We start from the raw sequence: 15,336 nt of genomic DNA, 5'->3' as shown, positions 1-15,336 counted from the left end.
CAGGATTATTGCAGAAAGAGTCAGAGATTCCCAGATGTTTTAAAGTTTTTACAAACTTGAGCAGGAGAATGGATAAAAATGACTCTGATTCAGACTTTACTGGTTTGAATTTAGCTCACGTTTTCCAGTTTAAACGTCTCATGCTGACATTTGTCCGAGATCTCGGAGATGAAGAGCCCAGGCCTCCGTGTCTCTGTGTCTCTGTGTCTCCGTGTCTCCGTGTCTCCATGTCTCTGTGTCTCCGTGTCTCCGTGTCGCCCTGCAGGGATGTTGGTGACGATGGCTGGCCGGGGTGAATCCCTGCAGGTTGTCCTCCGTCCTTCACGGAGGCTGAGATTACACGCTCTGCTGTCTGATTGGACCCGCTCAGGATGGAGGGATGAGGAGGAGGAGGAGTGCAGGGAGGCTCTTCCTCCCTAATGATCTGGGTTTGAGTCTCCTGGACTCGCAGTAATCCTACACTCCTCCTCCTCCTCCTCCTCCTCCAGAGCTGCAGCAGGAAAGTCATCTGTTACTAAAAACAGAGATTCTATGAAACACGAGCTTTGAGTTAAAAAAAGAGGAGTAATTATTGTATACAGAGTGTAAAATCCAAACATTTTCACTTTAATAAATATATTATAGAAGGACTAAAAACTGTGCAAACAGTAAATGCAAAGACAAAAGAATTCTTATATAATCTTTACAAAATCTTGATTTCAGCCATGGACATTAGGATTTTTTTGGTTCTGTGTTTGACTAGCCCATAGATACAAACTCAGAAATCTAAAGAAATCTGAAGTCAGTCAGATGGATGAGTCCATCGTCCTTCTAACTTCGCTGGTTGGATGTTTTTTAGCTCCTGCAGGAACTTTCTTGGCTCAGCGGAGACTCTCCAGGGCCGTACGGGAACTCACGAGGACTGGTTGAACAACTTAAACTCTCTTTCTATAAAAGCAGAAACTTTGTAACTGAATCTGTGTCTCTGTGCAAAATTCAGCCCAAATACCAACAACATGCAGCTGCAGCTGGTTCCTGATAGTAAAGTGTTGCTGCTGGGATCTCCTCCTGACCACATGTTCAGTCTTTGATTTTTAACATTTCTGTCTGCTGTTGGTTTTTCTCCAGGGCGGCTCAGAAGCTCAGTCTGTCCCGCAGGAAGAAGTCCCAGCCGGGCCCCTCCTCCCCGCCCGACGAGGCCCCCGGGCCGCCGCTGGTGTTCACCGGGGGCTTCAGTGGAGCCCTGCAGCTCTCGCCGCCCGCCGTCCCACCATGCCTCCTTCGAGTGGGGTCAAAGGTGAAGGACACGCCGGGAATGGGAAAGGTAGGAGATCACTGAAGCTACATGTGTCGAGGCAGCAGATATAAAACCTGAGAAAGATGCTTTCTGACAAGTTTAAGGACCTTTCAGGAGATTTCTATCTTTTAACAAAAACTATTTGTCCTTTCTGCTCATTTCAGGTCAGATGAAGTTAAAATTCATCTTTAAAACCTAAAAACTGCTGAGCCTCAGTTAATCACAAAGATTCAGCTATAATAAAAAAATAAACACAAATATTAGATTTAAATATGCTGAAGAATCAAACATGTTCCATAAAAACTATAAATCTGATCCAACAGCCTCTGCAGGATTCATGTCCTCCTGATTTTATTTTATTCTTCCACACATTAAACTCAAACACTGAAGCTGAAAGACTCAAATAAACCATCTGGAGCAAAGAAACCAGAAACATCAACCGGAGTGGGACTGAAAGGAAACCGGTCCTCCTCTTCCTCCTCCTCTTCCTCTCAGGCTCCTTCACTGGGAAACACTTTGTGTTTATTGGAGCTCATTTGTCATAAAGTGTGAAACCGTTTGTGATGTTTATTGGAGCTTGCGGGTCATAAAGTGTGAAGCAGTTTGTGTTTACGGCAGAGAAACGTCCCTCTGTGAGCCACCGATGGACCGAGCTGCAGGAAACACTCGTTAACGTTCGTTACAGCACGAGAACGACCTCGATGTTTAGTGTCAGAGCCGTAAATTAATGTTGTAACATCAGGTCAGTGTTTCCAGCTCAAACAGCTCAGGTATCAGCTGACTGCGAGTAAAAAGCAGCTGTAACAGAAACAACGATCCGGCTGAAGTTCAGGGGCTCTCTGAGGAGTTTCAGAACCAGCTGCTGTTTGTTTCAACCTGACTCTTTTCTCTTTCCTCATGTTCTGATCATTTACTCAAAGAAATGATCAGAATAAATCTGATCAATAACAGATATCAGATGAGATGAAACTGATCAGAATTACTGGAAAGCTTTAAGTTCTTTCTCCTAACTTTTCCTTTCTTTGTTCCTTCCATCATTCCTTCTTTCCTATTTTTGTTCCTGCCTTCATTTGTTTATTTATTTATTTATTCATTCATTCATTTATTCATTTGTTTATTCATTACTTCCTTCTCTCATTTCTTTGTTCACTCCTTCATTAATTTCTTCCTTCCATCTTTCAGCTGTCAGATCAATTTTGAATTCTTCACTCTTTGTTTTTATCCTCTTTTCCTCGTCTTTCTTTTTCTTTTTTGTCTCATATTTCATCATCATCACTCAGATGATCAGAACTTGGAAAACAATCATTTCTGATCAATAGAACTTTTTTTTTTTTTTACAGAATAAATAAATAAATAAATGTCACTTTTAAATCAAGTAATTTTCTTACAGCTGATTCAGGTTTTTATGGTTTAGGTGTAATTGTAAACAAGTGAAAAGATTGATTTTAAAATAAATCCAGAGAACTGAATTAATTGTTGGATTGTGATGACCTCTGATCTTCCTCGCTAACACTCAGCCCTCCTCTTCATCACTCTGACACACCTGCACTTAATGACTTTAATTCCTTCAGTCGTTCGCAGCCAACGGAGCGTGAAGTTTGGTTCCCAGAAACATGCTGCTCTTCCTCCTGGTAACACCTGCGGTTACCGTGGCAACAGCAGCTGGCTGCAGCATCAACAAGATGAAGTGTCCTTGACAGCAAGAAGTGGCGTTTCCGACTTTTCCCCACAAAAACAGACGGTTAATGTTAAAACAAAACATGAGTTTAAACTCTGGCTGCTGAAGGAAAAACCACATGGAAGATTAGATTTTTGTGTTTGGGGATAAGATCAGGTGTTTGCTGTTTCCTCCCTGGAGTTCAGGGTCGATGATTCTCTGTTGGCTCGCAGTGAATCTGCTGCAAACTCAGATCAGTTTTGGCTTTAAACCCAACCGGCTCATCGCTGACTCAGCAGCTCTGTGACGGCCGACAAACACACACACACACACACACACACACACACACACACACACACACACACCGCTGCAGGTCAGAGGTCAGCATGGATGTCAATACAACTCCACAAAAATCCATCAGGTTAAACCACTAACAGTTAATAATTAGCTCTGCAGTTTAAAATAAATTGTTTCTTTTTACTGATCTTGTTGAAATAAATCAGAAGTTTTGGTTCCTTAGCTCTGAAATAAATACTCTGATGTGGACTTCCTGTCTGTCCTCAGGTCCGGGTGATGGTCCGGATCTGCTCGGTCCCCAGCGGCAAGTCCTCAGAGTCCATGTCCTTCCTGAAGGTGGACGGCAGGAAGAAGCAGCTCACGCTTTGTGAGACGGGCGGAAACTCTGGCTCCTCTCAGAGACGATCCTCGGCTTCGGCACCAAAGAGCTTCACCTTCGACGCCGTCTTCACACAGGACGCCTCGCAGGTGGGACAGAATCCCTCTGTCCTCGGCTCGGTGTCCTACATACAGAACCACAGAAAACACATTTTCTGCTGAAACACAGAGTGATGCTGTGAGCTGAAACTGAGCTGTTACAGCTGAAAGGAGCAGAACAGCAGCTAAAAGTCAAAACAGCAAAACACGAGCCAAAAAATAAAAGAAGCATAATGGTAGCTGAGAGCTAAAAGCAGTAAAAGGCTGATTAAAAGTTGCAGAACAGTAGCTAAAATTTAAAAGTAGCTTAAAGCTAAAATGCTAAAAATAGAGACAAAGAAAACAAACACAATCAGAGTCAGGAGCAGATTTTAAAGAGAACAAATTTCTGAAAAAACTGAAGAGATCTCAAGTTTTTCTTTGGGGAAAATATTTGTAAATAAAGTTATTTTGAAAAGTTTTAAAGTTACATAAATTAAAAGTCACAGCAGCCGTCTCCTGAACGAGCCGAAGGTTTTAATATGAATGATTAAAACAGCAGAAAGTGTGAGGAAGCAGAAAACCTTTATAAAAATAAAAAACAGGAAAACGGGAGTCAGAATGCTGAATCGGCGTTCACGCTAATAAAGTTTCTTCAAATGAAAACTGATTCCGGGCCTGGAGCACCATCAGAAGCCTCCTGGTGGTGCAGCAGGTGGATCTGAAGAGAAAGTCTGATCATGAATTCGAGGCACGCAGTGTGAACTCTTCATCACCTCTGCAGCCGCCGGCTTCTCCTCAGAGGCAGACGACAAACAGATCAGTGACGGAGGTGATGGAGTTGTCTGTCAGGGAACGTGTGATGTGAAGCAGCAGCGAGGAAGTGTCAGGATCCATCACAGCATCTTTGTGTTTCTCAGCTCCAAACATGTCTTCATTCTGCACAACGAGCCGAAGCTGCAGGAGGCAATAAAATAATGAGACATATTAGAGATAAACTAACATCTCAACAGCTTCTGTGTTTATCTAATTATGTAACAGTAGCACAGAAACACAACCCAGCATCAAAACTGGAATCACAGAATAATAATTCAGATTAAAGGAACCGGTTGTTTTTGGAAGTGTGGTTGAGAGTAGTCAGTATGTTACCTGCAGCAGGCAGCAGTCACATGTTGTTTGGTCTGTGGGAGGAAAACCAGACGCTCCAGCTGAGAGTCGGACGAGGATCTTTTTGCTGCGACGCAACAGAACCCCCTGCTCCACCGTGCAGCCCCCCAGCAGGAACTGTTCAAGAGCAAAACTTCCCCCTCGGAAACAAATCCAACCCAAAACCTTCTTAGCAGCTGAAGCAAACATTATTGGGAGTTTTTGCAAACGTTTCCTTTCTGAATATTTCTTTACGTGTTTGTGTTGTGATGCTAACTGTCCCACAGCTGATAAAAAGGGTTTCAGGAAGATAAAAAAGCAGATTCTTCAGAAATAAACTGCTGATAAAAAATGAGCTGAACTGAGCAGAAGCTGAGAATGTTTTAAAGCTACCATGAGGGATTTCACCTAAATGCTTCAACCAGTCAGACACAAACCAATCCAAATAATTAATTAAAAACAAACAGTCTCGCTAATTTTACCTTTTTATTATCATTCTGATAATTGTAGCTTTCAGCTACTGTTTAGCTGATATCAGCTGATGTTCTGCTCAGAAAAGTCATTCGTCTGTCAGCGTCTCACTGGATTTTTTCCAGAAAATGTTTCTGTTCTTTATTCTGCTCACTTTATAATAAAGTCTAAACACAGTCTCAGGGATGAGGGTGGTTTAACTCTAACCTGATTGGTCGGTTTGAACTGGATCTCTCTCCTGATAGGCTGAGGTGTGTTCGGGGACGGTGTCGGAGGTCATCCAGTCGGTGGTGAACGGAGCAGACGGCTGCATCTTCTGCTTCGGACACGCCAACCTGGGTAACTACCTGTCGACTCCTTCACTCATGAACACCTGATTCAAACATTCAGCATCATTCCTGTTGGCTCCGCCCCCTCCAGGGAAGACATACACCATGATTGGCCGGGACTGCTCCACGCAGAGTCTGGGCGTGGTTCCGACGGCCATCTCCTGGCTCTTTAAGGTGATCGAGGAGCGCAGGGAGAAGTCTGGGGCTCGTTTCTCCGTCTGGGTGTCGGCGGTGGAGATCTCCGGCCGGGAGGAGACGCTCACCGACCTCCTGGCTGAGCTCTCCTCCTCAGCAGGGGCCCATCAGGAGGTCTCCCTCTGGGAAGATCCTCTCTGTGGATCCCAGGTAGAGAAGAAAAGCCTTTTCTTATCTTCCCAATGTCTGATTTCACATGACTTTGAAGCTGAAACCACAACCCAGTACTGAACATTTCACTGATTTAGTCTGATGTTTAGAACATTAAGACTCTTAGAAACTATTCGCTCTGATTTGTTCATCCCGAGAAGGTCTTTGACTCTTTCTACAACAGTTTGGAGTCGTTGGCAGGATTCTGGGATCGAGTCCAGATCCTCAGCCGAGGACAGAAAACACATTAAACACAGCCTGCGATGGGGTTAGAACCATGACATGTTGTAACTCTGCAGGGGTGGCCATGATGGAATAATATAACAAAGGAAGTCCTTCTGAAGGATCCACTCACCTGGTTGCCATGGTGATTCCCTCCTTTTCTGCCAATCAGAAGGAGAAGTTGTAGACGGCAGCTTTTTTCTTTAGACAGGAAGAATCTGAGTCTGAAACAAACTGTGGTGTGATAATAAAGTCTGATAATGTGATGTAAAGCGACCCAGCAGCAGAGGGAACGCTCCCTCTGACAGCAGCTAATTTCAGGTTTTTCTCTGTAGTCATGATGGCCGCCCGTTCTTGGTTGTGCAGCTGTTCCAGATGTTTTTCTCTCATGTCTTCCTGGTGTTTGAAGAAGCCTGATGCAACGGTTCAGGATCTGTTTTTGGAGCAGCTTGGTGATTTACTTATTAAACTCTGAGGATGTTTCCTGAGGAGTGTCCTCTCCTCGTTTCCTTCCTCTCTGTGACCTCCTCTTCACCTCCTGGGACTTCATCACTTTCTACAACTGTCCAATTAGTCTTCATCTTCCTTCTTTCTATTCATTCTGTTTTATCTCCCCGGGCTTCTTGGGTCTGCCACTTTTTATCTCCTCTCACTTTAATTCTCCTCCTCTGTCACTTCACTTCTCTCCTCTCGTGCCGACGTCCTTATTTTATCGAACCCCATTCTGTCTCATTTCTCCTTTTATCTCTCCCGTTTTACCTCCGCGAGGCAGAGCTCGACTTTGAGTTCAGAGCCACAGATGGTTGGGAGACGCAGACAGTTTTGGTTCTGTGTTACAGTCGAGAAACTTCTTTTTAACCTAAATTCAGATAAAGTCAGGAGTTCTTTTCAAAGTGACGTAATCAGAACAAAGTCGAAACCAGAACTGCCTCTTTGTTATTATTCTGCCTGTTTGTCATTTTACTGAAAGGTGAACGAATTCAAACAGAAGCAGTTTAAAGTCCTGAACATCTCTGTTTCCTCTGCTTTCTTAATCTCAGCTCCAGAACCAGACGGAGCTCCGGGTGACCAGCGCCGAGCGGGCGGCGTTTTTCCTGGACGCCGCTCTGGCGGAGAGGAGGAGCAGCCGGACGCCGAACGATCAGGAAGCCCGAAGGAACTCGCACTTCCTGTTTACTCTGCACCTGTACCAGGAGAGGCCGGACAAGAGCAACAAGGCAGCAGGTTCAGTCACAAATTAGAAGAAATTCAAACCATTTTTATATTTTTTGTCCATCTTTTACCATAAAACAGCTCGTATTTTAAAATGTAAATCCAATAATCACCTGTTTTTTACTTTCCAGGACTGGTTCCTGATGAAAAAATCTAATTACCAAGACATTATTAATCTTAATTTAAGACTGTGTGGGTTTTTATTTTCGGCAATATCAAATTTTAAAATAGCAGCACTAAAAGCTTCACCGGGGTTTTACTTCCAACATTTTAATGGATTATTTTCAGTCACTAAAACCTGAGCTGCTCTATAAATATAATCTCAGGTTTCCAGCATGTTGCATCACATCTCAATGTGTCACAATTCTAAAAATTATTAAATAAAATCTGTATTTCTGCTAACACAAGACACTAAACTCCAAACAACCCCAGAAAACTGCAGCAGAAAGTTATAAAATCTAATTTCTTCTGCTTATTGAACAGCAGCTCATAAACACTGACCACTCAGCCAGGAATAAATTCTCATCTTTGCTCTCCTGCAGCTTTTTGTTTCCAAACATGTAGCTGCTAATTAGCTTCATGTCGAATTACAACCCCAGGGGCTTCGCCATCGCCACCTCCGCCCACGTCCACCTGTCACGGCGGAGACGTTTCCACAGTTATCAGTGTTTTACGACCTCCGTGTCCACGGCTGGAATACATCTGCATGGCTAATGAGGCCTGGCGGCTCGCGTCCTGCAGTGTTTATGGAGCGGCGGGCGTTAAAAGTCTGCTCTCAGCTGCTCTCAGCAGTTTCTAAATCTTGCTGATGTGGGCTGTTGAACTTTCACACCCTCATTACTCTGAATTACTGAAATAAGCAGGCAGTTAAAGTGATACTAAATATTAATCAGGCTGCTCAGAGGCGTCCAGCCAACATGAAAACAACCGGATTTTATTAGAATAAATTGCTCTGAACGTGCACTCAGCTGCTGTGACCTGTCCAGGGTGTCCCCCGCCTCTCGTCCAATGACAGCTGGAGACAGGTCCGTCTCCTTGTGACTCTGCACAGAAAGAACATGGTTGGATGAATGTGAACCATTGTTATATGTTGAACGATGCCCTAAACAATCCACCCAATGACATCTCACAGTTTCAAGGATTGTGACCCAATTAGGCACCTTTAAAGGAACATGAAGGAATGTTTTTATTGTTGTTTTATGATTTGGTAGACTGTTGGACCCATGTTAATTTGGGTTTTTCTCCTAACTTGAGTTCCTGTACATTCTTTGCACTGAAAGCTGGGACTGATCAGTCTTGAGTTGTCACCTCACTTTGGACTTGTTGGACTTGCTTTGGGTCCTTAGAGTTTCTGGTCTTATCATTGAGGTTTTCATAGTAAAACTTTGGGTTTATTGACTTCAGACTTCTGTTTGATATTTGTTTGTTTGGCTTTGAAACCTGACTTGAGAAGTCTCTGGTTGACTGACAGATATCTGTTAGTCCAGTCTTACAGTTTAATTCATGACCAATACTTATTTTACTGGCCTCTTAACGTTGATTGTCGACTTGTATTTTGACTCTAGAAATGGTAGACTTACGTTTAACTTGACCTCGGAGCTGGTAAATCTGGATTTGGGACCTAACTTAAGGTTTACTTTGTGAGATTTCGTTGGTTTTGATCAGGACTTGTTGGTCTCATCATGGATAATACAACTTACCTGTTCTTTAACTAGATTTTGGATTGGATTCTTTTATTTGACTGAAGTCTTATCTTTGGCAATTGCTTCTTCAGCTTAGTGAATTGTTTGTCCTTTCTTTCAGTTTAATTCATGATATTAACCAAAGACTTACTGTTGACCTGAGATCTTACTGGTTTAATTCTGAATTTTGACTTTTTTTGACAGCTTGATCCTCATCTTGAGACTGATAAGTCTGAATTTGGGATCTAATTTAGGGCTTACTTCCTGGGATTTTCCAGGACTTGTTGGTTTTGACCTGAGACCTGTCCTGTGACTGGATTGGTGGTTTGAATCAGGTCAGGTGTGATAAAACTACTTGTTAGTTTTGAAACATGGTTTAACTCTGAACATTTACTGTAAACTAATGTGGATTTGCACAGCTTTGGGTCCATCCTATATTAGAGCCATTAATTCCAGATTTGAGATTTGTTTCTTGAGATTTTTCAGCCCTGATTAGGATTAGCTGTTCCTCACTCAGGACTTGCTGAGCCTGTCCCACCTCTGAGACGTCAGTCGGTGTTGAACCAACCTTATCTGGGCTGTGAGAAATTGCTTGGCACTGTGAATTCTTTGGAGACGTTCTGCCGTTTATGTGTGTCGCCTCTTTCCGGCTGTAGATGCTCCCTCCACTGAAAGCAGAGCGGATTCTTGTTGTATCATTAGTCCTTTGCTCCTGCAGAGACTCTGGAGTTTTATCACGTCTCATCTTCTCGTTAAACCAAATTTACACCTTTTGTACAAGATTATTAAAACTGAAGGGCTGAACGTCTTTATGTTTCTGTCTTTAAATGGATCTATATATTGATCATTTTAGCAGTAACGAGCCGTTAAACGGGGTTCTGTTGTTTTCTGTGTCTCAGTGTCTGGCAGGAGTCGTCTCCACCTCCTGGACCTGGGGAGCTGCGAGACGGACATCAGCAGGACCAGAGAGGGGGGCGGAGGACAGTGTTTGTCTCTATCTGCGCTGGGAAACGTCATCCTGGCACTTGCCAATGGGGCCAAGCATGTTCCCTACAGGTATGAGCTCACACTGTTAGCATCTTAATAAACCGAAGACAGATGGACCCTTGGCTCCTGTGAGGATGGGGGCCGGCAGAATTAAATGTATTTTTAATGAGTGTTCAGTCAGTTTTAAAGGCTGGTTTATGCTGATGAATTGATTACTATGTGATGCTAATTGACATGTGAATTCAGTCCTCCGGGTGTTTGTTATTCAGGCTGATTGTTCTGTGGAGCTCCGGCTTTATTGCTTGGCTTTTTGCCACACAGTTTTCTTCTTCTTGAGGTGTTGTCGCCCTGCGCTGTACACGCTGTATCTGTTCAATTTTATGCCATCTTTAGTGCTTTAAAGACCTTCATTTTTAACAGAGACACATTTTTCTTGTGCTCGGCACCAGAGCAATGAAATTATTGAAGTTATCAGGTCACATTCTCTTCATTATTTTCACATTAAAGCAGCAGATAGAAACACACACTGATTTACATGTAGCTTCAAAAATTAGCATAAAATAAGCAGTGAAGGCAGCGGGATTAGTTGATCCAGAGGAGCCAGCTAAAACCCCAAACTCATAATGTTTTCAGCTTTGTTGGTGGTAAACAGAAGAGTCTAAAGGCTTAGACTGTAGTATGTAAATCCAGCGGAGCTTTTCTCCAGGTCTCTTCAAAGGCCGGATCTCATACTGTATGTCTGACGGCAGATCACATGTGGCGTGCAGTTCAAAGTGCGCCTCATGAATGTGAGATGAGAGATCTTCCTTATTCCTTTTTTGCTCGTCTTGAGCCCAACTGTTGCACGGTGTGATGAATGGTCTCTGGGATCCTGTGGGGTTTCTCGGGCCTGCGATGTGTCTTCCTTTCTTCCCTCTTTCTTTGGGACTAACGAGGGTTCTCTTGATGTTTTATTCAGGGAGAGCAAGCTCACCATGCTGCTCAGCGAATCTCTGGGTAACATCAACTGTCGAACCACCATGATCACTCACATCTCGGATTCGCCGCTGAACTACATGGAGACGCTGACCACAGTGCAGCTGGCCTCACGAATCCACCGCATGAGGAAGAAGAAGTCCAAAGTACTTCATCTTTAATTTATTTTACTTCTCCAGGCTGATTGTAAAGACTGGGGCTGAATGAGACCAAAACAAAGGGTCGGGCCACTTACCTATCAATAATTTACAAAATAAAAGCCTCAGATATTGAGTCTTCTGATGTTTTAGGAAAGATGGAAGGGTAGACAACCTGTCAAAATGATTGACAGCTGTCAGATTCTAAATCCTGCCCCCATGCAATCACCCACCCACCTCAAAGTCTTTTACCTTCTCTTTAAATTTGAACAATTAGCACAACATTTTGAAATGTCTTTCATGATGGATGTGGGTGAAGCTGAGGGGCGGGGTTTATGATTTGAGAGCTGTCAATCATTTTAACAAGATGGTCCCATTTTGCTGCTTTTTTTGTTTTGCTATGATAATTTTTGTGTAAAAATTCTTGTGAATGCTGAAAAAAAGACAATTTGTGCAATTTCAGAAACATTAGAGTGTAGTTATTGGGAATATAGCTGGTACTCACCAGGTCTGGTCCGGATCCGGATCATAATCTGGATTAAACTATTTTTTATTGACGCTACAACCTTGGCAGAGTGCTGCTAGTTGAATAAATGTTCCTGGATAAGAATCAGAATTATTTGAAATAGAATGTTTATTGTCAGTTTGTATTAAACTCTTTGCAGAACATAAAACGTTCTGGAACATCCCGCAGCATCAGATGTTCCTGAACTTCTTTCTTTAACGTTCTGGTTGAACAACACGCGTATCAATAACATGTACAAGTACTGAACTGAAAGGTTTTGGCCTCTTAATGAGTTTCAATTGATATTCTGTGGTCAGTGACTGTAAAACCTCTAATGTAGACCTCCAGGATAAGACCATGAATCCACAGGAGTAATTCAGTGAGTTATTTTTCCTATGATACGACAGATAATCAATACTGGTGTTTCTGGAGGAACGAGAAGGGCTCTCACCCTCATTGATCGAAGTGACAGGTTGTATTTGTATTTCATAGAAGATAAAAACCATACAGAAGCATATACAAATTACTGATAATAAATTTAATCCAGCTTACACTGTGAACTTTTACCCTTGGACTTAATGGACTCCAATAACTCCAGACATCGATTTGTATTCAGGTTTCTTTATGTTAATGTTTTGTATTTTTTATTTCCAGTATGCTTCCAGCTCTTCTGGAGGGGAGAGTTCCTGTGAGGAAGGCCCAGCCCGCCGACCTCCTCTTCGACCCTTCTACCCTCGAATTGTGGCTCTGGACCCGGAGACACCCCTGCTCCTCTCCAGCGATCCTGACTATTCCTCCAGCAGTGAACAGTCCTGTGACACTGTCATCTACGTCGGGCCTGGGGGGACGGCCATATCCGATCGAGAGCTGAGCGACAACGAGGGTCCGCCTTCCTTCGTTCCCATCATTCCCTCTCTAAACAAAAAGCAACCCAAAGATGTTCCCAGATCGGACAGAGATCACTTGAAGTGCAACACGTTCGCAGAGCTGCAGGAGAGACTCGACTGCATCGATGGCAGTGAGGGTCCTGCAGCTTGCAGCAAAGAAAGTGGAGCAGCACAAACAATGAGGACTGAAGCTGCTAAAGCCACAGAGGACATTTCTCCACCCAAATCTGATAAGCACTCCTTCCAGAGCACAACAAATCCTAATCAGAGAGAATCCAGACTCCCCTCAGATGAAAGCCTCATCGATGCCTCCAAAAGGACGAGCGCTGATGGGGAGAAACTCACAGCTGCCCCCATTCAGCCATGTTTGATGGGGTCCAGTGAGACTTTCTCCCAGGATTCAGAGCCTGTGGTGAGAGAGAAGGTTAGAGGAGGCATACCCAAGCTGCCACCCTCACAAACCTCTGCTCCAACATCTAGGACAACATTAGAGCCTGGAGAAGCTTCCAGTAGGACTCCCCCAGTGGGCATGAGCTATCAGGTGCCATTCGACATGGATAGTCCCCCTCATGTCAGTAGATACCCCATGGAGGTCAGCGGTTTTCGGGCGGCTTTTCTTGGAAGGTGCCTGGACAGAGACCTTCTGAGGACCACGGTCACACTGCAGCAGCCTGTGGAGCTGAACGGGGAGGATGAGCTTGTATTCACCATCATCGAGGAGCTTCCACTTGGCCTTGTCCCGGGCAACGGCCGCCCCTCCAACCTCCTTAGCTTCAACACTGGTTGCTCACCACAGGCCTTAGCGACCGGCTCTCGTCCTGTCAGCATAATCACGAGCATCAATGATGAGTATGATGCTTACACATCTCAGCATGGAGCTGAAGGACCGGACTGCAGGTCACCTGTTGGAAGTGAAGGCAGCAGTTCAACAAACAGGTTTCACCTGAGAGATGAGAGCTCATCCATTCTCAGCTCACCAAGCATATTTCACAGAGAGAGATTTCCGCAGCATGGCCTTAAGAGCTCACTGAATGACAGTGGTGTCTGTTTCTCAGAGCTAGACAGTGACCCTGCCACTCCAAATAAACCCTCTTTTTCCAAATGCCCTCCTTCCCCTCATTTTGCCAAAGCCTCCTCCAAAGGCTCCCCTAAGGCGAAAGCCAGCACCCTAAATCCTCTGGCAAATGCCCAGATTCCCCAATACACCTCCCACTCAAGTCTTCCCAGAAAAAACAAGCCTACCTCATCTGCTGCTGCAGGTTGTAGCAGACAGGAAGGTAGACATGAGAACCTTTTGCTTCAGGAAAGCAGATTCATTGATCCCAGAGAGGTTGAGTTTCTCTCTGCAGGTAAGTCAGTAAGAAGCGGCACAATGACCATTTCCTCTAGGAAATATGGAGGGAACAGCAATAGCATGCCTAGACCTCCAAAGACACAGGTATCGTCAGCTCAAAGAGTTGTGGATGGTTGTGAGAAGTCCACCAGCAGGAGAGGAGATACCCTCATCAAGTTGCCACGACTCACCCGAGGTGCAACAACTCTGGGAACTGTTTCTACTCCACAGAGCTTGGAACTAAAATGGAGTCACGAGGCTGCCTCTGCGATCGGGACACTGAGGTTTTCATCGCTTGGGAAAAAGCCAAATGGACTAAAGAGCAACGTGATCTCCAAGTCTGGATCAGAAAACCTCTCTCCTCCTACTCCACCTTTTAGACAGTCCAGCCAAGAACAAAAGACGAGGTCTCCAAGTGCCTTAAAGACAAGCAGCGATGGTGGGAAGTTTGCTTTCCCTAAAACTTCAACCTCAGAGGAGGAATTCACTGTCAGGCTTCGAGCAGATTCATTCAGCCACAGGACATCTGGTTTAAAAACGGATCATGGTTCTCCAAGGACATCTTCCAGCCTGAAGACACGAGGAGCCAAAACAGATTCTTCCAGGTACTATGGGAGTCTAATGTCTCTGGAAAGATGTGACAGTCCAACCTCACCTAGCTCAAAATCTGAGGTGTTTAAGGATAATAATGGTGCTGCTTCCGGAAGTAGCAGCAAATCCAATAGATCTGTACCAAAACTTGGCCTTCCAGCCTCAAACTCCTCCTCTTCCTCTCAAGTTTCTTCTGCTTTCATTGCAACCAGCAGCAAGCTGGGCCAGGTTCGAGGTGCTGTCAGCTCCAGAGCTGCTGCTTCTGGAGGACTGAAGGTTCAATCACTGTCACTCAGCAGCTCAAAAGCCTTGAGCTCCTCTCCAAAACTTCCTGAAAACGCAGCTGGACGCAATGCCAGCAACCTGCCTCCGACTGGCAGGCCTCCTGCTCGCGCTGGAAACGGAGCCAAGGTTGGAAGAGGGACCATCATGGGCACAAAGCAGGTCTTCAACAGGGCGGCGAACAGCCGGGTCAGTGAGCTCGCCGCTGGAAGGCAGCAGCTCAGCAGGGGGCCTGGAGAAAGTGAGAGCCCTGACGGCGGGACGAGCACTGTATGCAGATCACCGCTCAACACGCCGCTGCCGTCACCTTACAGTAAGATCACCGCGCCTCGAAGACCGCAGCGCTACAGCAGCGGGCACGGCAGCGACAACAGCAGCATCCTCAGTGGGGAGCTCCCCCCCGCCATGGGCCGCACCGCCTTGTTTTACCACAGCGGGGGCAGCAGCGGCTACGAGAGCATGATCCGAGACAGCGAGACGACGGGCAGCACCTCCTCAGCTCACGACTCCATGAGCGAGAGCGGAGCGTCCTCGTCCAACAGAGGCAGGGTGTCCAAATCGCCCAAGAAGAGAGGAAACGGTAAGGACTCCAACTTTTCTTATATA

The 15,336-nt window shown here is 44.9% G+C and overlaps 1 protein-coding gene and 1 long non-coding RNA gene across 4 annotated transcripts in view; one reads left to right on the top strand and one right to left on the bottom strand.

Moving 5' to 3' along the window:
• The window catches only part of kif26aa (kinesin family member 26Aa), a 44,427-nt gene that overhangs the window by 22,970 nt on the left and 6,121 nt on the right, over window positions 1-15,336 (top strand). For all 3 annotated transcript variants that reach the window (XM_037981437.1, XM_037981436.1, XM_037981435.1), the window contains 8 exons: window positions 1,108-1,303; window positions 3,498-3,698; window positions 5,489-5,582; window positions 5,664-5,917; window positions 7,180-7,363; window positions 9,933-10,089; window positions 10,979-11,141; window positions 12,292-15,310. In XM_037981437.1, coding sequence (XP_037837365.1) covers window positions 1,108-1,303; window positions 3,498-3,698; window positions 5,489-5,582; window positions 5,664-5,917; window positions 7,180-7,363; window positions 9,933-10,089; window positions 10,979-11,141; window positions 12,292-15,310 — 4,268 coding nt within the window. The remainder of the gene's footprint in view (window positions 1-1,107; window positions 1,304-3,497; window positions 3,699-5,488; window positions 5,583-5,663; window positions 5,918-7,179; window positions 7,364-9,932; window positions 10,090-10,978; window positions 11,142-12,291; window positions 15,311-15,336) is intronic.
• On the bottom strand, window positions 2,551-7,188 carry LOC112449957. Its single transcript, XR_003038508.2, has 5 exons — window positions 6,273-7,188; window positions 5,451-5,904; window positions 4,776-4,933; window positions 4,403-4,583; window positions 2,551-3,733 (listed from the first exon to the last, which is right to left on the bottom strand). It is a non-coding gene; the product is annotated as an uncharacterized LOC112449957 (long non-coding RNA).

This window comes from Kryptolebias marmoratus, linkage group LG19 (assembly GCF_001649575.2).
Source record: "Kryptolebias marmoratus isolate JLee-2015 linkage group LG19, ASM164957v2, whole genome shotgun sequence".
NCBI classification, from domain to species: domain Eukaryota; kingdom Metazoa; phylum Chordata; class Actinopteri; order Cyprinodontiformes; family Rivulidae; genus Kryptolebias; species Kryptolebias marmoratus.
This window is presented reverse-complemented; position numbering and strand designations above follow the sequence as displayed.